Source organism: Gymnoscopelus microlampas (assembly GCF_963454915.1).
Source record: "Gymnoscopelus microlampas genome assembly, chromosome: 9".
Taxonomy (NCBI): domain Eukaryota; kingdom Metazoa; phylum Chordata; class Actinopteri; order Myctophiformes; family Myctophidae; genus Gymnoscopelus; species Gymnoscopelus microlampas.
The window spans coordinates 29,835,112-29,858,528 of record NC_139946.1 but is presented as its reverse complement, the minus strand read 5'-3'; the positions used below and the strand labels follow the sequence as shown (position 1 = coordinate 29,858,528).

The following is a 23,417-nucleotide window of genomic DNA, read 5'->3' as shown; positions in this document are numbered from 1 at the left end:
TAATTAATTGTACTAGCATGCCCTGAACTTGTCTCAAACTTGGGTCCTTTCTCTTGATGTAGTTTTGCATTACTGTAGGTGTTCAATACAGACTATGAGGCCCAATGTTACACATATTTCTAATATTTCTCTTGAAATTGGTTTATATATGTATCTTAATGTATCTGTCGATGCATTCACTACTTTACTTACTTGACTGTTCAGAGTAATCCAAAAGACATGGCTATTGTATCAAGAGTCTTCATTATTTGTAAAATGCAGCAAAGGGTTCGACAATGGACAGCACCCAGCTTTGTAACATTGGCAGTACCTAACACCAACAGTGGGAGGCAGCAATACGCCAAAGGGCGTCTTGTCTGCCGGAAATGCAACCAGTGTTGCCATGTCTGCGTATTATAAGCGACGTTTGGCTTATTATTTCTATTATGTCGCTTGTAAATATTGGTAGTTGCGGTTTGCGTTTTTTTGGGCTTGTTTCTAAAGTGTAGTTGCTTATTTGGGACTTGTGTCCTAATGTTGTTTAAACCAGTGGTTGTTCTGAAACATTTTCAAGTCAAGGACCCCCAAATGAATATATGTTTGTCTGCGGACCCCCATCAGTAGATAATATTTTATGCCAGGGAGTAAAAAACATTTTTCAAAATGTATTCAAGACCTTTTTGAAAATAGCATTTTCAAATAGCCAATGTTTATGTCTAAAAGGCGAAGGGCTCGCTTCTTTCGGGCTTGTTTTCTTTGACCTCGTGGCTTGTTTCTATCGCAAAATCTGGCAAGAAGAATAACATTGTAGTTGGACATCAAAAAGAGAGTTTTCGTCTTCTACGCACCCACTCATTTATTAGCTTTAAACTCAACAAAATGCAGGTAAATTCCTCCATGTACCGTGTAGCTTCTTTTAATAACTTAATGTGTACTTGCTTGTGGTGCGTATTCGTGTTTTAATTAACACTAGTTGAGTTATTTACGGTGTTGTATTTACGCTAACTGGATAGAGTTAGCCATAGCATAGCATAGCATAGCTATCTTCAGGTTTAGACCAGAGATTCTCAACAGTTTCATGCCAAGGACCCCCAAATGTATACACATTAGACCGCGGACCCCCATTTTTAAAACATTTGGTGCCAGCGGGACCCCATAAGAGAACATTTTGCGTGACGTTATTTCAGAGTTCGTACAGAACTCATATTCTACAAATGTCCTAGGTTTAGGGAGATAACAACCCTTATGATAACATCTAGGATATATTCTCATCAGTGGTGTAAAGTAACTTAGTACATTTAGTACTGTACTTAAGTACAATCTGAGGTATTTTTTACTTTACTTGACCAAGTCCAATTTGCAGTACTTTTACTTCTCCACATCTCAGGGGCAAATATTGCACTTTTAACTCCACTACAATTATTTGACAACTTTAGTTCCTTTGTAGATTTAGATTGTTATTACAATACATACATTAACCACTTCAGCCCTACATTTCGGCCATTTGAAAAGAGGGACTATTTAAGATTTGTACACGTTTGAACTTGTGAAATGGGACATTCTGCATAATAGGTACTTTCTACTTTTGGTACTTTGTGCATTTTGATACCAATACTTTTGTACTTTTACTCAAGTACATTTTTAATTCTGGTCTTTTACTTGTAACAGAGTATTTCTGCATTGTAGTATTTAGTACAGACAAAAGTTACGCTATTAAGGATAACATCAGGGGCTTGTTCCCATTGTACTCAATTCATCAGTAATACATATATCAGTTAAAGCTTAGTAGCAGGAAGTGCGTGTGTGGGGGGGGATGCTACTATAAAGGTGGTCAAAGGTGTTGAGGTGCCTGATTATACGTTAAGGTTACTAAGCTTACTAAATAAAGTATCAATCAATCAAGGTCAGCCATTCTTTTAGGTTAGTTTCGAGTTTGGGTAGGGAGTCGACACCTTTAATGGCTTTTGGTAAAGCATTCCACATTTTGGTGGCAGCATAGTAGAATGCATTTTTCCCCATGTTTGAGCCAAATTTTGGGGAAACAATGTCAGATGATCTCCCTCTGGTGGTATGCCCATGGGCAGAGAAGTAGTCTGAGGTGACTGTGCACTGTTCCTTGGAGTATCTTAAAGACCATAGTATACCCATTGACTGATGCTGCACTCTGTCTTCTACCTTGAGCCAACCCAGACTAGCAAAGGTCAAAGACGATGACACAATCATCTCTAGCAAAGAAGAGATTACCTATTTGGGATGTATTCTTAACAAATACCTGACAGTCGAAAGCATGGCAACAAAGGTGGTCAAAAGAGTAAACCAGAGAACCAGATTTATGGGGTTCCTCTTTTGTCAACCCTCAGGCCCTCAGGACCCTCTCAGGGGCCCTGATTCAGCCCCTTTTTGACTATGCTTGCTCCTCTTGGTACTCCAACTCCTCAGTGTCACTGAAGACTAAGCTTCAAACCTCGCAAAACAAACTGATTCGACTACTTCCCGGACTGGGGCCCATGACCCGCCTCTCTCCCACTCACTTTGCCAGCCTAGGCTAGCTCAGGGTGGAAGACAGGGTTAAACAACTAAAAATGGGACTGGTCTTCAAAATTGTAAATGCAGATTTGCCTGAAATGCCCCCTATAGCCGCATATCTGTCTAAATACCTCCAAAAAGTTATTGACACCCACAGTCACGAAAATAGAGGGAGCGTAAACAACAATCTGGTACCACCCACCCATAAAACAAAAATTCTCCTTCTACAGCACAGCCACCAAGGTATGGAATAGTCTAACCCCTTCCCTCAAAAAATGCAGTTTGCTGGGCTCATTTAAAACAGCCCTAAAAACTCATCTTTCTGGAGGCCAAAAGAGGAGGTAGTACCAGTTTCCCGGTAGACAGACGACCCCCCTCCCCTTTTTTGTATATATATATATATATTTATTTTTCATGCTTTTTCTTTTTTTTTTTTTTGTACAAAGTGTTATTTTCTTTCTCTGTATATTTTTATGTTAGTGAACTGTTTGGTTGCTACTATACGTCTATGAAATGAATACCAAGGACCTCTTTTTTGGACGGACCTTTTAGACAAGTATTATAAATGTAACTGCGTTGTTTTACATTCTTTTTGCCTAATAAAAAAAATCAATCAATCAATCAAAGTGAGCTGGCATTAGGTGAGTCCTGAGAGTGAGGCTTAGTAGTAGTCTTATTAGTTTGTTTTAAGAGTTCTGTAGTTTATATTTTAGTGACATTGAGAACAGAACCATGAGGTGTAAGTGTAGTCAAAATGACATTGAATGAGGGCTCCACCTCCTAGAGTACTTTTGTTAATAAGAGAGGAGATCCTGCCCAAAAATCTTCTCACTATCACCTTGTTGCCATTTTTTTCACCGGAAAGTTTGTTATCCAAGACACAACCCAAATATCTCTTTATCTCTTTTCTCTTGTGATTACATTGTCATCAACTCTCACCGTAAAGTGAGGACTTACTGAGGTTGTATGTGGATCCAAAGAGAATTAATTAGGTTTTACTCAGGTGTAATAATGAAGGTTTATGAGAATGTTAAACTTGTTGAAACTCATTAATCCACAGCAACGAGAGGAAAAGCAGCTTGAGGCGTCGGTGGAGTCACTCATCACTCGCGTTGCACATCTCAAAAGTGCACTGCACAGTTTTATATACAAGCTGGAAAATGAATTTGAGCGTCTGACATGGTAAATGGCTTATCAGGAACATTAACGTAACAACATCACATTAATTCATTCCAAGGTAGTTTTCATAAATCAGTTGTAATGTCCTGAGCAGTACTGTCTAATATAATGCGTTTGTCTTTTAAAAAAAACAGGCCGTCCGTTTTGGACAACTTTGCTCTGGTCTCTGGTCAGCTGAACACCATCAACAAACTGCTGAAGAACGATAAGACTCCATCGTTTCGCAATCAAGTTATAATTCCTCTTCTCCTGTCTCCGGATCGAGATGAAGAACTAGCAGTGCGTATCTCAGGAAGAACGTCAGAATCTTTGCCTAATTTTCTTTTGCAATTTGCGTATTCGTAAGCTCACTGTCCTGATACATTGTCCAATGCACAGAAACTGACAGAGCAGCGTGTACCTGTGTTCAGCCATGAGATCGTACCGGACCACCTGCGTACCAAGCCTGATCCAGAGGTGGAGGAGCAAGAGAAGCAGCTTGCAGCGGAGGCTGCACGTATTGGGCCAGAGGTAGCACAGGTACGGTATACATGATGACATCAACGTATTCTTTCAAATTTCAATTCTTTCTTTTGCCTACGATTAATTAATGATTTTTTTTTAAATGGCAAAGCTTGTCGATCTGCTATTTTTGCACGCCACTATTGTTCAACAAAGTATAAAATTGGTTAATCAGACTAATCAATTTAGTGTATTATAAAAAAATGATTCAAATGTTTTCGTGTGGAATCGTTGATATATAAGAAAACACACACACACATATATTTTCGGTTAATTGGCCAGCCCTAATTGTCATGTACTTCTGCTTCTTGTAGAAATGAAGAATACACAGTCGAATCCGGAGTAAACTGTTAAATTAACACTTTAACACTACCTTACTTACTTTTATTTTTTCCACAACAGAAACAGATCCAGACATTGAACAAGTTGTGTTCCAATCTGCTGGAGAAGCTTAACAATCCTCGTGATGACAGGGATTCAGAAAGTGCCGGTACGCCTGGAATATTTCTTCTATGAAAATATTTTTTGTTACGCATGATGCAGTTATCAGTTTAATGAGAATAGATGTCCATTTTTACAGCAATACGGCAAAACAAGCCATCTTTTAACCCCGCTGATACCAATGCATTGGTCGGTGCGGTCGCCTTTGGAAAGGGTCTTTCCAAATGCAGGCCTCCTGGGCCAGTGGCCCCTGGACATCCAGGACAAGGGCCTATGATTGGAGGTCCAACCTTACAGCAAGTCACTATTGGTGGTGGTTCAGGTCAACAAGCAGGAATGGGTGGGCCTGTGGCTCCACAACAGCAAGGACAGCCAGGTAAGAAAGGACAACATTTGGATGAAAGATTCACGTCTGATTTATACTGCGGTGACAACATGTTGTGCAATATATCACTGACAAGGAAAATGTTTCAATTGGAAAATAGACATTTCTTGTCAAGGGACACGATATACTTCAAATTAAAACATAACTTAAATTAGGCTAAATGTATCAAGTAGATCACTAATTTAATGGCAACTATGCTAATCAAAGTGACTATTACTAGAAACTTGTAATACTAGCAAACAATTGTCTCAGAACATGATGACCTTTGGATGACCATTATCCTCTTAAATTCTCAGCAGTATAAATGTTTAATCGCAAATTAATGTTGAACCCAGACATTTCACAATGATGCATGTTTGTTTGTAATTCCCAAAACAATCAACCAAAATTCTGTTATGCAGGGCATATTGGCATTGCTTTGAGCTTTTGTAAAATTCTGATGGACTCATTATAAGTAAATGCAGTACTGCCATAGTCAGAGCTCAGCAAAGATTTGTTTTCAAGATATGGCAGTTTGGTACCACTACCAAAAGCACGTACTGTATGCCCTCTAGATGCTGTAAATTGTAGTTCTTGTAGCTTGTGCAAAATAAATGAGGTTTAAGTGTTTGGTGTACTAACTTAAAACATAACGGTCAATTCGACTTTTGGCTCATTGACATGACATCGACTCCATTCTCTCCTCTATATAGGTTATTTCAAAGGACATGAATATTGAGCTCAAAACTTTGAGAGATGTAATCATTGCCAAAAATAAAATAAGATGAATGATAAAATATTGCTTTATAATAATACTAATGCTAGTGTGGGACTTCAGTATATTGATCAAGACATCGTTTGTGATTTGATTTCCCAAGATGGGATTCATGGTTTGTCGTACCCACCAGAAGGACGTGCAGGTTACATTTCAGCTTTCAACTGATATGTATTTCACCTTCTTTTGCAGGAAAAATGCCGAGCAGCATCAAGACAAACATCAAATCAGCCTCTGGTTCAATGCATCCTTACAACCGATGAGGTTATACCTTGTTCTCATTTATTATCTTTACCTGTTGACTTAAAACGGTGGCAATATTCATATACATCACCATGAAGCCTGATTTCTTTTTAGTCATATGACCGTGCCCTGCGCCGAAAATAGGCAATCTACAATAGATCGGCTATTTTCGGCACAGGACATTCAGTATCGCAGACACCGTCTTGTGTTCTATTTATGCAGAATAACGTCTAAGAAATGATCACTTTCACTTTTGTTTTCCATGGCATAGGCTTTATAATGTCCCAAAATAATTGTAAGGCTTGAAGAACTATTTGCGTGATATTTCATGAGCCTCTATGTACTTCCACAAGTTAACCACTTGGTGGCAGCAAACGATAGTTAAGTGATCATAAATGGCATTTGTACCCAAGAACTGTGACACTCTTAATGAAAATATTTGTAAACTGGAATATGGGGTCATTTAGACCAGATATCATTACATTTGCGTGTTATGGTGTGCTACAGTTTGTAGTCCTAACACCCAGGAGTGAGTTTGACTCAATAAATTCCAATGTTTTTTTTTTACCATCTGTTTTTTTTTACGCAGAAATAAGGTTAACATACAGTTAGAGAGTTAAATGTTCTCTTCTACGACATAAATTACACTAATCAAACTTGTAGTAATTGTGTTTCAAAAATAAAGAAACTAATAGTACCAAGTACGTTGACTTGGGTTAATATGGGAAGCCTTTGTTTGGTACAGAGATTATTTTCTTAATTTGTCCAAAACCCAATGTAAAAATGCATTGGAAATATGCATTATGAACCCATGGTGGTAGTAACTTCCGGGTGTGCCAACAAAAACCTTATCTCTGTATTCGGAACCACCTTTCAGATGTTGATTATGGTACCATTACTCTTTTTTTTGTGTTCTCAAAAAAAATAAAGGTTAGGCCCAACATGAGCGAGTCAACTGATTCTTTACTGAAACAAATAGTAAATAAAGTGAACAGTTGAGTTAATTTACAATTCACTTATTTCATTTGCTTAATTTCCTGTGTTGGCCCAGGAAAAGCTACTTTGTACCAGTAATTCATTATTTACTGCAGTAGTTTGAGGAAGATACTGTTTGCCATTAAACAACCAACCCTGCTATATTTAAGCGCTGCAATGTGCACCGTGATATCATTTTAATTCAGTGTTGTGAGTGCTTTCGCAGCCCACACTCCGTGCTTACATTTTGCCCATTATGTATGGTGAAACAAAGGTGAGAGTAATGTGTGTGGACGTTGCTCTGTCTGGCCTGATAATGTCACAGTGTTTAAAGGGAGGAAATGAGGAAGTTCATGCTGACGTGTGAGGGCCTCTCCATGCTCGTGGTCTGTCCACTCCAATCCCTGTCCCGCTGAGCCATGGCGGCAAAGCACAATGACCACTGTGCTGTCACAGGATGCAGCCCGATGGGCTGACCTACATACACCCTCTGTCCCCGAACAGGCGGACGTCTCGCTGTGTCAGCCGCTGTAGTAGGAGCCTCTGCTGAGACAGCTCAAAGCTGCACAAGGTCAGACTGTGTCCACAGATGAGATGTACACTATAACGGAGGTGTAATGGACAATGTACTGCCATGCAAAACCTCAGAGAAGCATGAAAGCTCCAGTGTGGTTTCTGTCCCAAAAGCGAAAGGAGTCAAGGTCTTTCCAACAAAGCAATTATCTTCTGGGGATGTTAGGTGGGTTATTACACATCTTTTCCTGTCTCGGAGGAGCGAAGAGAGACTGGGAGTGTTAATGAAGTGGGCTTCAAGTTGGTTGGACCTCAACTAACATTCAATTTGCACTTACACAAAAGGTACAGTATGTGAAAATGAAATTCCCTTGCTGAATATTTCACATGCACACACACACACACACACACACACACACACACACATACAGTACTGTACATTAGTCTTTAAATGAGGTCCATCCACCCCTGTGCTCGATTTTTCTTACTTAGAAATTCTATGGAATCATTGGAATGATGGCCTAAAGGTGTGAATGACTTTGTCCCCTTGCTCTTTTCCAAACCATCGTTCTATTCTGAAGAAAGTTGAAAGAATTTCCTCACATCTTCAAGTACAGGGTTGTTAGGCCAAGAAGATGAACAAAATCGGAATGTTTAAGATTTCCATCCTCAGTCTGCATACTGCTTTCATTAACCACTTAACCCTATATATGTTTTTTGTGCAAGGTCTCCCAGGGTTCTATACCTGATCCCCTCCTTTTTTCCCTCTGCACCAAATCTCATCGAAAACAGTCGATCTACAAGGGTTAGGCTTGTAGATCCCAGGCTTTATTCTGACCGTAACCCATTTAGACTTGTTACACTAATATGTTATGTTGAAAGATGTGTTATATCTTTCAAGTCGGTAATGCCTCTGTGTCATTTTAGTTGTTGCTTCATAGCAACATTCATTATTTTTCATTCTTTTGATTTAAAGTTTTTCAGAAAACATAGGTCAGGATTTAGAAGGCGATTTTAGAATGGGCCTCATAGTCTATGTAAAGTATTGAATGTAGTCCTATTTTTACAATGTCAATCTGCAGGAGTCTAGCCATCTAAGAGGGTCTGTCTGTATGTAACTCTGTATGTGTGTCTGGGTTAATATTGTGAACCGCTGGACCGATAAGTGTTTCTTGTGCACACAGTAGGCCACAGAAGTACTCTGATTGAACTGAAACCTTGCCTAAATTTGGAGTTCTACGTCATAGATACCAAGGCTCTGATCGATACGTCATAGACGACTGACGTCACAGGCTGGCCACAGGAAGTCAAACTTAAAATCCCATTGTCATTCATTCAATGTATGCTACCTGTGGTGAAAGAGACCATGAGGGGGGTCAGCAGTGTTTAACTGAGAGCAATAAGATATATTCCATAATTCTGTTATAGTAAGCAATATGAATCCAGCCGCCCTCAGATTCTATTTGCAATCCAACTGTGCATTCTGTGTGTGTCTGATAGTGCATCCACAATCACACATTTGGAGTCCACTTGTACAGTATTTTGGTTTCAGAGACATTCTACATTCTACAGTTCTCAAATCATAAAAACACCACAATGCTAGTTCTTAGAGAGCATCATACCAATATGACAGCACAATCTGTTCCAAATCTTATATCAACAACATATGTGGGACACAGTAAGTGATAAAGAGAGAAAAAAAAGAAGAAAGTGTACCATTCTTTCTTGAAGAGTTGAAAAACAAGCTAAAGCAAAGTAATGACACCGACATGAATGATAATAGCTTTGTTCTGCCAGTAAGTGATTGCAATAGGAGTGCATCCAGATGTCCTTGATCATCAGTGCAAAAATATTTAGCATTTCTAGCTCATTTTCTGATTCATGTGGCGGGGAGATAACTTTGTTTTGCTTTGATTTTTCATAGCTTTTGGCACAATTCTAAAGGGATACCCCCTCCCCCAATTTTGAAGAACATGATAAGGTCCATATCTGGCTCATTACAGAGGCTTTAGGCAAGCATAAAGCAACAGTGTACAACTCCATAAACTCCCACACCCCAAATGGGCAATATATTGCAGATTCTAATTCAAATGCTGCACGGTTTAAATGACTTGAAAGGCTGTGATGGCGCATACTGATCTGTGAAATCGTCTCCAAATGTCTCCTTTATGAAACTTGGGGATCAGAGGAATTCATTAAAGATCTGTGGGTGGCATAGGCAATGAAAAAGACTCAAGCACTCCAATAACACTTCCAGCCAAGAGCCAAGTTGACCTGCTTCCAAATATGAAATCTGCACCGCTAAGTGGAACACACCCACAGTCCCGGCTCATGGGTCCCCTTTCTGCGCATCCAAGTTGGAACCTTTCCTTTGGATTGTCTCGGCAAACAATCATTTGTTTCCAGCTACAAGACATCTTATTTTAGGAGGGTCATTACCATTGCATAGCAGAAACCATGGAGAGGGGTTTCCCTGAGTGAGCTGCTTGGCTAGAACAAAGGGGCTCCATTATCTTGTGCCCCCCAGACCTCAAACCTTGCAAGTCTCCGAGTCTGCTTCAATAACCATTCCCCCAGGCATGTATCGCCTCATGTATGAGTGCTGTCTTGGCAGGCATTGATATGGCTGATGCACATTATGCATCTGTAAGTCCAGTGTTATTGTATTGCTATTGATATAATGAGTGGTGAGATGAACCATGTGCCCACATGTATTGTAGTGGGTTTTAAAGATTTTTGGGGGGTATAGACTTCCAATTTCCTAGATCAGGGGTCTTCAACGTTTTCAGGCCAGGGACCCCCTAGCTGAGAGAGAGATGAAGCAGGGACCCCCTCTATATTGTATACAATTGTGTTTCAGATAAAAACATTTCTTTTTACTTAGTCTGCTCTTTTTTTTCCCTCTACGCCTAGCCTCTTTGCCAAAAATAGCCGATGATCTGCTATTTTCGGCAAATGTTCCCCTCAGAAAGGGAATAGGGTTCAAGTGGTTAATGTAAAAAAACGAAATCCTATCACGGACCCCCTGTTGAAGACCCCTGTTCTAGACTACTGCTGGTTCACAATTCAGAACAGCTATCCAGCTATAACGTTTAATACAAGTAAAAGCAGTTAATGAATAAGTGGAGTAGCTACAATAAACAAAGATATTATTAGCATCTTTTAAACCAGAGGTTCCCAAACCTTTTAGCTCGGGACCCAAAACATAAATTTGATGTCTCCCCGGGACCCAAAGCAGTGAACGTAGCAGATCTACAAGCTCACAATGTGTCACATCGTAAGCTTGTAGATCTGCTATTTTCACTGCTGGGTGGTAAACGGAAGGCTCGTCCCAAAAACACACTGCCCCATTTTTTTCGCGCTCCGAGGCCGCTGGTTTAGACCCGGGGCAGGGTGTTATAGGACGACGGCTAGCGATTCAGGGGTGGAGCCAGGCTAACGCACCAGTCGCTGCCCAAGTACTGTTCCAATCCTAAATTCGCATTTGCCCAAGTACAGACCAAATACCCGGATGTGAACTTGATCCGCCCCCTTTACCGAGCATGCTTCAGACTAGACTCGCTGAGGACTTTTCACAGCAGATTGCCCAGAATGCAACACCGCACCAGACCACCAGCGCTTGAAAAACAGGACCAATATGGCGGACACGGACCGCGGTAAGAAATGTCCGAATTCTTTTTTTGTTTTGCCACAGAATGTAATTTTAAGATTTATTTTAGGCTTGAATGTTGTTAATTAACTTCAAATCTGTGGCTGATTTGTGCACCGAACTTTCGGACGTTTGTGTAGCCGGCTAGCCGCTGTTAACCCGGCCGCAGATGACCGGCCCGTCAGACCACTGTACCCCGCCTAAGAAGCCTTATTTGCGGCCAGTCCTTTTGAAAGTGTCCGCTGGTTCAGCTGGGTCTTCTTTGTAGTGGTTCAAATGAGATCTAATTAGTTGTGGATATATTTATTGGACTTCTATAGTCTCAGCCAATTTTGGGGGATAGAACTGCCTCTGACTAATGTTTGATATGTGTTTATGCGAGTAGTATTAACGTTATTTTACTTCAATTGAAGGTATGCGTCCAGGGAGTTCATTCTGCGCTGAGCTGTCAACGAGACTTTTCACCAAGCAAGAGGACTTCATCCAGAGAAATATGCATGTGTTAATCAGTTGTGGAAAAAGTACTCACATTTTTTACTTGAGTAAAAGTAACAATACTGCAATGTAGAAATACTCTGTTACAAGCAAAAGTCCGGAATTAGAAATGTACTTGAGTAAAAGTACAAAAGTATTGGTATAAAAATGTACTCGCCAGCCTCCCGTTCTGATCAACTTTATTCCACACGGGTAATTATTTGGTCCAGTGGTCCCAAACCCTCGCCAACGCAGGCTTCTCACCCGCAATCGCCTCCTGACTCCAGCAGGTATGAGGTATGCCAACGGATACAGGATAGGTGGGCACTATGGACATCTGGGCACCTCGATGTAAAACTGGCTATTTTGTCCAAAATGTTAAAACATTAAATATTTCAAATATGGTCTTAAGTAAAGTACTGTATACATGATGTGAACATGCACGGTACATCATTATCAGACTTAATTAAGTCTAATAGTAATAAGTTTAACCATTTGAAACCTCTGCAGCGGAGGGCTGCGCCGAAATGAGGTTCCACAATCCACAGCGTCGCGTGCAGGCAAGTGACGACACGAGCGAAAATTGGTCACTATGCATGATTATTACATTTTCCCGCACATCGTATCCAAACAGTAAAGGTAGTCCAGATGTTTTACATTTTAGCGGCCAAGAAAATGTTACCAACGTGTTGAAACAAGCGTTTAAATCGCTTATTTAGTCAGCCTGTGCCATGTTTTCCCAATGCAATCTTACTGGGGCAGTACAACGCATGCGGACGGGGGTTGACTGGCCACAGGCTGACTAAAAAAGCGAGTTTAAACGCTTGTTTCAACCCGTCGTTGAAAATGACTTGGACGATAAAATGTAAAACATCTGAGAGAAGGGGGGCTGACCTTTACCTTTGTGCGGAAAAAGGTAAGAATCATGCATAGACCGGCAATAGACATTTAAAGAGAAACGAGTACAGGCTACTAATCCTACATACTTACTGCTAGTAACCCCATTCATACTTTAAAATATTTATCTTACTGTGGACATGTTTGCCTGAAAAGGAATCTTTGAAATGTTTAATAGTTTTAGAATTGTACTCCTTTAAAAGTTCAGAGATTTAGAATGGAGGTCGATGGACGAATTTGGGACCTCAAAAAAACACTTACACCTAGAAACTCCATTCACAGATCAAAAATTCCACCTTACTGTGGACATGCATGCTTGAGATTTTTTCTTTGAAATCATTTGTAGTTTGGGAGATATTTAACTTTAAGCGCCCAATGCATTGTCAATGCGGCAATGGACATTTAAACTTTTACCTGGGGCTTTTACCTTTATCTAATATTGTAGTGAATACCACACAAGTTAACAGACTATGTCAGAATCTCTGTGGTGCAGTGGTTTAGATACAGGGTTTACAACCAGAAGGTTCCTGGTTGAAATCCAACAAGGATATCTTTCCAACTTTTATCTGACTCTTGTGGTCTGTATCTAATCTTTCAGTGAACTGCGTACAAGAGACCAGAGAAAAAATGAACCATGGTGGAGCTGTGGTTAAAATACAGGCCTTGAACACAGAAGGTCCTGAGTTCAAAACCAGCCAGGACATCTTTTCAACTTTTACCTTCACCTTTATCTAACCTTTCAATGAAGAACATGCAAGTGAACAGAATTAGGGTGAATTACAGTGGTGCAGTGATTGAGATACAGGGCTTATAACCAGAAGGTTGCTGGTTCAAATCCAACAAGGACATTTTTTTAACTTTTACCTGACTCCTGAAGCTTTATCTAATCTTTTAGTGAAGAACACGCAAGTGGACAAAGTCAGTAAGAATTGCTGTGGTGCAGTGGTTAACATACAGGGCTTACAACTGGAAGGTTCCCAGTTCAAATCCAACTTGGACATTTTTCCAACTTTTACTTGACTCTTGCACCTTCAAATCCCACACATAGTCCATGAGCCAGAGCCCCAAAATTGAGCAATGATAATCGAAAGAGTGGGCAAAACCAAACCTATATTAAATTGTTCATAGGGACAATACGAGTAAATAAATATATGATAACCTCTCCACAGGAGTAGCTTTTTCATGGTTATCACACATTTTGTTATTTTCCCCATACGTACATGACAGGTGAAAAAATTACAATTTAAAAAAGAGTTATCATAATGAAACTTCCTGAATTGATTACTTACATGAAGACAATAATTTATCGTATTACAAGTTTTCTGAGATTGTATATTTAAATATGCAAATTAGGCATTTAGTCCATGAGCCAGAGCGACAAAATGAGACAGATATTGAATATTCCCTCAACATCTTAACAAAATGAAAGAAGAATGTTGACTCTGGCTTTGTCCAACGTTCCAATGTTGATTCTGGAAAGTTATGCTAATTCGGGCATATTTTCCTAATGCATAATTTGCATATTTAAATATACAATTTCAGAAAACTTGTAATAAGATAAATCATTGTCTTCATGTAAGTAATCAACTCAGGAAGTTTCATTGTGATAACTCTTTTTTAAATGTTGTAATTTTTTCACCTGTCATGTACGTATGGGGAAAATAACAAAATGTGTGATAACCATGAAAAAGCTGCTCCTGTGGAAAGGTTATCATATATGTATTTACTCGTATTGACCCTATGAACAATTTAATATAGGTATGGTTTTGCCCACTCGTTCGATAATGAAATCTTGTCTGGCTCATGGACTAACATGCTGATTTGCCATTTCCAGGATTTGAGTCTTGAGTCCCAAGACTCAAGACCCAAAAGAGTCTTGAGACGAACCAATTACTCCCGCGGAGACATCAAATTTCTCTTTTGGGCCTTGAGTCCCAAGACTCAAGGACCAAAAGAGAAATTTGATGTGTCCGCGGGAGTAATTGGTTCGACTCAAGACCCAAAAGAAGGTGAACTGACTGTAATGATTCAAAATGTCATATATAGAATGGAAACCCCATTCAAACTTTAAAATGTTCATCCTAATATGGACATGTTTGCCTGAAAAGGAATCTTTGAAATGTTTAATAGTTTTAGAATTGTACTCCTTTAAAAGTTCAGAGATTTATAATGGAGGTCGATGGACGAATTTGGGACCTCAAAAAAACACTTTCTTTTTTTTACTTAATTTTTTTATCCCGCGATTTTTGTAACCCATTTTTTTCACCCGGTGCCAATTTCCTAAGTGATCCTGGGCGCTACACCAGCCCTACACCAGCACTACACCAGTCCCCCACAGCCAGGGAGGCCGGCCGAGCTCATGCTTCCTTCAATGCATGAGAGCCAACTGACCTTCTTGTTGGGAGGCATGCGTTAATCCGACAGACCTTTTCTCCGACTATGTGGCATCCGCGTGCGGTTAGGGTTAGGGTGCGGGTTTGGTTCGGGTTTACTGTTTAATGTCGGAACACTGCGCTGTCGGAGGAATGCGCTGTCGGACTAACGTACTGCACCCCTTCTTGTCACCTGACAGGGGGGAGTTTCCCCGGTAGGACGTAGCGCGTGGAAGGAACACGTTATTCCAACCAGTTCCCTTCCCCTCCATCAGGCGCCCCGGCTGTCATGGGGGAGGCGGTATAGCGACCAGGATTACTACATGTTTTTGTGAGGGTATTAACTACCCGCAGGGCTTGAGTCTACAGCCATGCAATTTGACTGGAGACAGTCTCCAGCCATGTCTCCAGTCGGTCTCCAGACGTCAGGGGGGGCCCCCTTGTCTCCAGTCGCCCCCCTCATAGACCTCCATTCACTCTCCAGTCTCCAGAGGCCCCCACCTTCCTGAAAATTTCTCTCGTTTGCCTGTCCCCGCCCCCTTCACTCTCTCTGAGTTTCTCAACGGCAGCCATCTTTGTTTACATTTAGATGGACAGGAACACTCTATGCTTTTTAATTCATTATAGACCCCCACCACCAAACAATGATGGTCCCTTGGTGCTGGTTAGGACCCAATAACATTTCGATTTTATGTTTTATATGTTTTTGATGACGTTAAGGAAGGCCTGGATTTGGACATCTCTTCCACAGCCTTGAGCAGCCAGAGTTGCCAGACTCTGCGAGAGAATCGAGCAACAAGGTCTGGGAAAACAAAGCCCAAAAGAAGTGACTATATGGGCCACAGGAGCCCCCACGGATGGTCTCTTTGTGCTGGTTGGGAGCCAACAACGTTTATATTTGATGTTTTATATGGTTTTGATGACATCAAGGCGTGGATTTTTACATCTCTGTCACAGACTCCTGTCACAGCCAGCGTTGCCAGGTTCTGTGAGAGAAACGAGTGACTGGGTGTGAGCCCTTTCAAACCCACTGTATACATAGTCAATTTGAAAATAGCAGATCTACAAGCGCACAACGTGTCACATCATGACGGATTGTGAGCTTGTAGATCTGCTATTTTCAAATAAATCTTGGGGGGCATAATAAAGGCAAGCAGACCTGGCTGCAAGCATTGGTGAGAGCTTATGTCAGACAGCAGCATCAGCAGAAGAAGACAGGTAAGGTGCCTTGTAAACAGATGTTTAATGTATCCAATTGTGCTAATAGGACATAATCATTGATCATTATATACCCCTTAGTCCCTAAGGAAGACCAGATTTTTTTTTATTGAATATGATTTTAAAAGGGTCTTTGTTGAAAGGAGGAGATGAAAATCCTCCCCCCAAAAACCTGTTAGGAGTATGTTTCAGGCAATTTAGAGTTGATTGGTAGTACTTTGTAGTGACTTTTTTTGGTCCCTAACATTCATCGAGCTCTGGACTTAGTAAATTAATTTTTTCACCATTATGTCCGAAACGAAAGTTTGTCACGACCGAAACGAAAGTTAAATCCGAAAAAATCACTAAGTGTGGAGGCCAAAATCGTCCCCCCAAAAACCTGTTAGGAGTACGTTTCAGGCAATTTAGAGTTGATTGGTAATTTTCGTTTCGGTAAAATTTATTTTACCGAAACGAAAGTTAAATCCGAAAAAATCACTAAGTGTGGAGGCCAAAATCGTCCCCCCAAAAACCTGTTAGGAGTACGTTTCAGGCAATTTAGAGTTGAATGGTAATTTTCGTTTCGGTAAAATTTATTTTACCGAAAAGAAAGTTAAATCCGAAAAAATCAGTAAGTGTGGAGGCCAAAATCCTCCCCCCAAAAACCTGTTAGGAGTATGTTTCAGGCAATTTAGAGTTGATTGGTAGTACTTTGTAGTGACTTTTTTTGGTCCCTAACATTCATCGAGCTCTGGACTTAGTAAATTAATTTTTTCACCATTGTGTCACTACCGAAACGAAAGTTTGTCACTACCGAAACGAAAGTTAAATCCGAAAAAATCACTAAGTTTGGAGGCCAAAATCGTCCCCCCAAAAACCTGTTAGGAGTACGTTTCAGGCAATTTAGAGTTGATTGGTAATTTTCGTTTCGGTATTTTTTTTTTTACCGAAACGAAAGTTAAATCCGAAAAAATCACTAAGTGTGGAGGCCAAAATCGTCCCCCCAAAAACCTGTTATGAGTACGTTTCAGGCAATTTAGAGTTGATTGGTAATTTTCGTTTCGGTAAAATGTATTTTACCGAAACGAAAGTTAAATCCGAAAAAATCAGTAAGTGTGGAGGCCAAAATCGTCCCCCCAAAAACCTGTTAGGAGTATGTTTCAGGCAATTTAGAGTTGATTGGTAGTACTTTGTAGTGACTTTTTTTGGTCCCTAACATTCATGAGCTCTGGACTTAGTACATTTATTTTTTCACCATTGTGTCACTACCGAAACGAAAGTTTGTCAATACCGAAACGAAAGTTAAATCCGAAAAAATCACTAAGTGTGTAGGCCAAAATCGTCCCCCAAAAAAACTGTTAGGAGCACGTTTCAGGCAATTTAGAGTTGATTAGTAATTTTCGTTTTGGTAAAATTTATTTTACCGAAACGAAATTTAAATCCGAAAAAATCACTAAGTGTGGAGGCCAAAACCGTCCCCCCAAAAACCTGTTAGGAGTACGTTTCAGGCAATGTAGAGTTGATTGGTAATTTTCGTTTCGGTAAAATTTATTTTACCGAAAAGAAAGTTAAATCCGAAAAAATCACTAAGTGTGGAGGCCAAAATCGTCCCCCCAAAAACCTGTTAGGAGTACGTTTCAGGCAATTTAGAGTTGATTGGTAGTACTTTGTAGTGACTTTTTTTGGTCCCTAACATTCATCGAGCTCTGGACTTAGTAAATTTATTTTTTCACCATTGTGTCACTACCGAAACGAAAGTTTGTCACTACCGAAACGAAAGTTCAATCCGAAAAAATCCCTAAGTGTGTAGGCCAAAATCGTCCCCCAAAAAACCTGTTAGGAGTACGTTTCAGGCAATTTAGAGTTGATTGGTAATTTTCGTTTCGGTAAAATTAGTTTTACCGAAACGAAAGTTAAATCCGAAAAAATCAGTAAGTGTGGAGGCCAAAATCCTCCCCCCAAAAACCTGTTAGGAGTATGTTTCAGGCAATTTAGAGTTGATTGGTAGTACTTTGTAGTGACTTTTTTTGGTCCCTAACATTCATCGAGCTCTGGACTTAGTAAATTTATTCTTTCACCATTGTGTCACTACCGAAACGAAAGTTTGTCACTACCGAAACGAAAGTTAAATCCGAAAAAATCACTAAGTGTGGAGGCCAAAATCGTCCCCCCAAAAACCTGTTATGAGTACGTTTCAGGCAATTTAGAGTTGATTGGTAATTTTCGTTTCGGTAAAATGTATTTTACCGAAACGAAAGTTAAATCCGAAAAAATCAGTAACTGTGGAGGCCAAAATCGTCCCCCCAAAAACCTGTTAGGAGTATGTTTCAGGCAATTTAGAGTTGATTGGTAGTACTTTGTAGTGACTTTTTTTGGTCCCTAACATTCATGAGCTCTGGACTTAGTACATTTATTTTTTCACCATTGTGTCACTACCGAAACGAAAGTTTGTCAATACCGAAACGAAAGTTAAATCCGAAAAAATCACTAAGTGTGTAGGCCAAAATCGTCCCCCAAAAAAACTGTTAGGAGCACGTTTCAGGCAATTTAGAGTTGATTAGTAATTTTCGTTTTGGTAAAATTTATTTTACCGAAACGAAATTTAAATCCGAAAAAATCACTAAGTGTGGAGGCCAAAACCGTCCCCCCAAAAACCTGTTAGGAGTACGTTTCAGGCAATTTAGAGTTGATTGGTAATTTTCGTTTCGGTAAAATTTATTTTACCGAAAAGAAAGTTAAATCCGAAAAAATCACTAAGTGTGGAGGCCAAAATCGTCCCCCCAAAAACCTGTTAGGAGTACGTTTCAGGCAATTTAGAGTTGATTGGTAGTACTTTGTAGTGACTTTTTTTGGTCCCTAACATTCATCGAGCTCTGGACTTAGTAAATTTATTTTTTCACCATTGTGTCACTACCGAAACGAAAGTTTGTCACTACCGAAACGAAAGTTCAATCCGAAAAAATCACAAAGTGTGTAGGCCAAAATCGTCCCCCAAAAAACCTGTTAGGAGTACGTTTCAGGCAATTTAGAGTTGATTGGTAATTTTCGTTTCGGTAAAATTTATTTTACCGAAACGAAAATTAAATCCGAAAAAATCACTAAGTGTGGAGGCCAAAATAGTGCCCCCAAAAACCTGTTAGGAGTACGTTTCAGGCAATTTAGAGTTGATTGGTAATTTTCGTTTCGGTAAAATTTGTTTTACCGAAACGAAAGTTAAATCCGAAAAAATCAGTAAGTGTGGAGGCCAAAATCGTCCCCCCAAAAACCTGTTAGGAGTATGTTTCAGGCAATTTAGAGTTGATTGGTAGTACTTTGTAGTGACTTTTTTTGGTCCCTAACATTCATCGAGCTCTGGACTTCGTAAATTTATTCTTTCACCATTGTGTCACTACCGAAACGAAAGTTTGTCACTACCGAAACGAAAGTTAAATCCGAAAAAATCACTAAGTGTGGAGGCCAAAATAGTCCCCCCAAAAACCTGTTATGAGTACGTTTCAGGTCATTTAGAGTTGATTGGTAATTTTCGTTTCGGTAAAATTTATTTCACCGAAACGAAAGTTAAATCCGAAAAAATCACTAAGTGTGTAGGCCAAAATCGTCCCCCCAAAAACCTGTTAGGAGTACCTTTCAGGCAATTTAGAGTTGATTGGTAATTTTCGTTTCGGTAAAATTTATTTTACCGAAACGAAAGTTAAATCCGAAAAAATCAGTAAGTGTGGAGGCCAAAATCCTCCCCCCAAAAACCTGTTAGGAGTATGTTTCAGGCAATTTAGAGTTGATTGGTAGTACTTTGTAGTGACTTTTTTTGGTCCCTAACATTCATCGAGCTCTGGACTTAGTAAATTTATTTTTTCACCATTGTCACTACCGAAACGAAAGTTTGTCACTACCGAAACGAAAGTTAAATCCGAAAAAATCACTAAGTGTGGAGGCCAAAATCGTCCCCCCAAAAACCTGTTAGGAGTACGTTCCAGGCAATTTAGAGTTGATTGGTAGTACTTTGTATTGACTTTTTTTGGTCCCTAACATTCATCGAGCTCTGGACTTAGTAAATTTATTTTTTCACCATTGTGTCACTACCGAAACGAAAGTTTGTCACTACCGAAACGAAAGTTTGTCACTACCGAAACGAAAGTTAAATCCGAAAAAATCACTAAGTGTGGAGGCCAAAATCGTCTCCCCAAAAACCTGTTAGGAGTACGTTTCAGGCAATTTAGAGTTGATTGGTAGTACTTTGTAGTGACTTTTTTTGGTCCCTAACATTCATCGAGCTCTGGACTTAGTACATTTATTTTTTCACCATTGTGTCACTACCGAAACGAAAGTTAAATCCGAAAAAATCTGGACTTAGTACCTTCTTTTTTTTTCACCCAATCATACTTTAAAATGTTCATCTTACTTTGGACATGTTTGCCTGAAAAGGAATCTTTGAAATGTTTAATAGTTTTAGAATTGTACTCCTTTAAAAGTTCAGAGATTTAGAATGGAGGTCGATGGACGAATTTGGGACCACAAAAAAACACTTTCACCTAGAAACTCCATTCACAGTTCAAAAATTCCACCTTACTGTGGCCATGCATGATTGAGATGTTTTTCTTTGAAATCATTTGTAGTTTTGGAGATATTTAACTTTAAGCGCCCAATGTATTGTCAATGCGGCCAATGGACATTTAAAGGCAGGCTTACAACTACATACTTACGCCTAGTAACCTCAATCATACATTAAAATGTTCATCTTACTGTGGACATGTTTGCCTGAAAAGGAATCTTTGAAATGTTTAATAGTTTTAGAATTGTACTCCTTTAAAAGTTCAGAGATTTATAATGGAGGCGGATGGAAGTTTAGGGTTAGGGTTAAGGGACCTCAAAAAAACACTTTCACCTAGAAGCTCCATTCACAGGTCAAAAATTCCACCTTACCGAGGACATGCATGCTTGAGAGTTTTTTTCTTTGAAATCATTTGTAGTTTTGGAGATTGCAACCAGAAGGTTCCCGGTTCAAATTCAACCAGGACATTTCCCAACTTTTATCTGACTCTTGTGGTCTGTATCTAATCTTTCAGTGAACATCCTGTAAGAGACCAGAGAAACTATGAACCATGGTGGAGCAGTGGATAGGATACAGGCCTTGCACACAGAATGTTCTGAGTTCAAATCCAATAAGGAATATTTTCCAACTTTTACGTGGCTGTTTCACCTTTATCTAACCTTTCAATGAAGAACATGCAAGTGAACAGAATTAGGATGAATTACAGTGGTGCAGTGATCTAGATACAGGGCTTATAACCAGAAGGTTGCTGGTACAAATCCAACAAGGACATTTTTTGAACTTTTACCTGACCTAATCTTTTTCTAGAGAACACGCAAGTGGACAAAGTTATTAAGAATCGCTGTGGTGCAGTGGTTAAGATACAGGGCTTGCAACTGTAAGGTTCCCAGTTCAAATCCAACTTGGACATTTTTCCAACTTTTACCTGACTCTTGCACCTTCAAATCCCACACATACTGATTTGCCATTTCCAGGATTTGAGTCTTGAGTCCCAAGACTCAAGACCCAAAAGAGGCTTGAGTCGAACCAATTACTCCCGCGGAGACATCAAATTTCTCTTTTGGGCCTTGAGTCCCAAGACATGATTTCAAAGAAAAAATCTCAAGCATGCATGTCCACAGTAAGGTGGAATGAGTCGAACCAATTACTCCCGCGGAGACATCAAATTTCTCTTTTGGGCCTTGAGTCCCAAGACTCAAGGCCCAAAAGAGAAATTTGATGTCTCCGCGGGAGTAATTGGTTCGACTCAAGACCCAAAAGAAGGTGAACTGACTGTAATGATTCAAAATGTCATATATAGAATGGAAACCCCATTCAAACTTTAAAATGTTCATCCTAATATGGACATGTTTGCCTGAAAAGGAATCTTTGAAATGTTTAATAGTTTTAGAATTGTACTCCTTTAAACGTTCAGAGATTTATAATGGAGGTCGATGGACGAATTTGGGACCTCAAAAAAAAACTTTCACCTAGAAACTCCATTCACAGTTCCAAAAAATCCACCTTACTGTGGACATGCATGCTTGAGTTTTTTTTCTTTGAAATCATTTGTAGTTTTGGAGATATTTAACTTAAAGCACCTAATGCATTGTCAATGCGACCAATGGACAGTTAAAGGCAGGCTTACAACTACATACTTACGCCTAGTAACCTCAATCATACTTTAAAATGTTCATCTTACTGTGGACATGTTTGCCTGAAAAGGAATCTTTAAAATGTTTAATAGTTTTAGAATTGTACTCCTTTAAAAGTTCAGAGATTTATAATGGAGGTCGATGGACGATTTTGGGACCACAAAAAAAAATTCACCTAGAAACTCCATTCACAGTTCAAAAATTCCACCTTACTGTGGACATGCATGCTTGAGATTTCTTTCTTTGAAATCATTTGTAGTTTTGGAGATATTTAACTTTAAGCGCCCAATGCATTGTCAATGCGGCCTTTGGACATTTAAAGGCAGGCTTACAACTACATACTTACGCCTAGTAACCTCAATCATACTTTAAAATGTTCATCTTACTGTGGACTTGTTTACCTGAAAAGGAATCTTTGAAATATTTAATAGTTTTAGAATTGTACTCCTTTAAAAGTTCAGAGATTTATAATGGAGGTTGATGGACGAATTTGGGACCTCAAAAAAACACTTTCACCTAGAAACTCCATTCACAGTTCAAAAATTCCACCTTACTGTGGACATGCATGCTTGAGATTTTTTCTTTGAAATCATTTGTAGTTTTGGATATATTTAACTTTAAGCGCCCAATGCATTGTCAATGCGGCCAATGGACATTTAAAGGCAGGCTTACAACTACATACTTACGCCTAGTAACCTCAATCATACTTTAAAATGTTCATCTTACTGTGGACATGTTTGCCTGAAAAGGAATCTTTGAAATGTTTAATAGTTTTAGAATTGTACGTGCCGCGCTATGAGCTTGTAGATCTGCTATTTTTGAAAAATCTCGAAAATGTGTGCATATCTTTGAAATATATATACATTTTTAAAGCGTTAAAGCAGATGGTGGTCTGCGGCCAAATGTATATCAATTTAGGGGTCCTTGGCATGAAAAAGGTTGAAAACCACTGTTCTAAATAGCAGTGGTTCGAAAACTTTTTAGCTCAAGAGTCTTGAGGCTTGGGTCCCGGCTCCCGGGGAGACATCACCTTTCTCGGTAGCACTTTACAATAATGACCCGTTATAAAGCATTTATAAACGTTTGTAAGTAGTTTGTAGACTATTAACAAATCATTAACAACCTGTTTGTTGACATTCGTAAATGATT

At 39.5% G+C, this 23,417-nt stretch overlaps 1 protein-coding gene across 2 annotated transcripts; it reads left to right on the top strand.

Annotated features, from left to right (window-relative positions):
- The first annotated feature begins 763 nt into the window (after nt 1-763).
- med8 (mediator complex subunit 8) lies at nt 764-6,949 on the top strand. 2 transcript variants are annotated; one of them, XM_084066898.1, is made up of 7 exons: nt 764-864; nt 3,566-3,687; nt 3,819-3,963; nt 4,063-4,203; nt 4,588-4,675; nt 4,766-5,002; nt 5,958-6,949. In XM_084066898.1, the coding sequence occupies exons 1-7, from the start codon at nt 859-861 to the stop codon at nt 6,026-6,028; spliced, it is 810 nt and encodes a 269-aa protein (XP_083923024.1). In that variant the 5' UTR covers nt 764-858; the 3' UTR covers nt 6,029-6,949. The 2 variants fall into 2 exon arrangements, with proteins under 2 accessions (XP_083923024.1, XP_083923023.1); XM_084066897.1 differs by lacking the exon at nt 764-864 and having other exon boundaries at nt 3,460-3,687.
- The last annotated feature ends 16,468 nt before the right edge of the window (nt 6,950-23,417 follow it).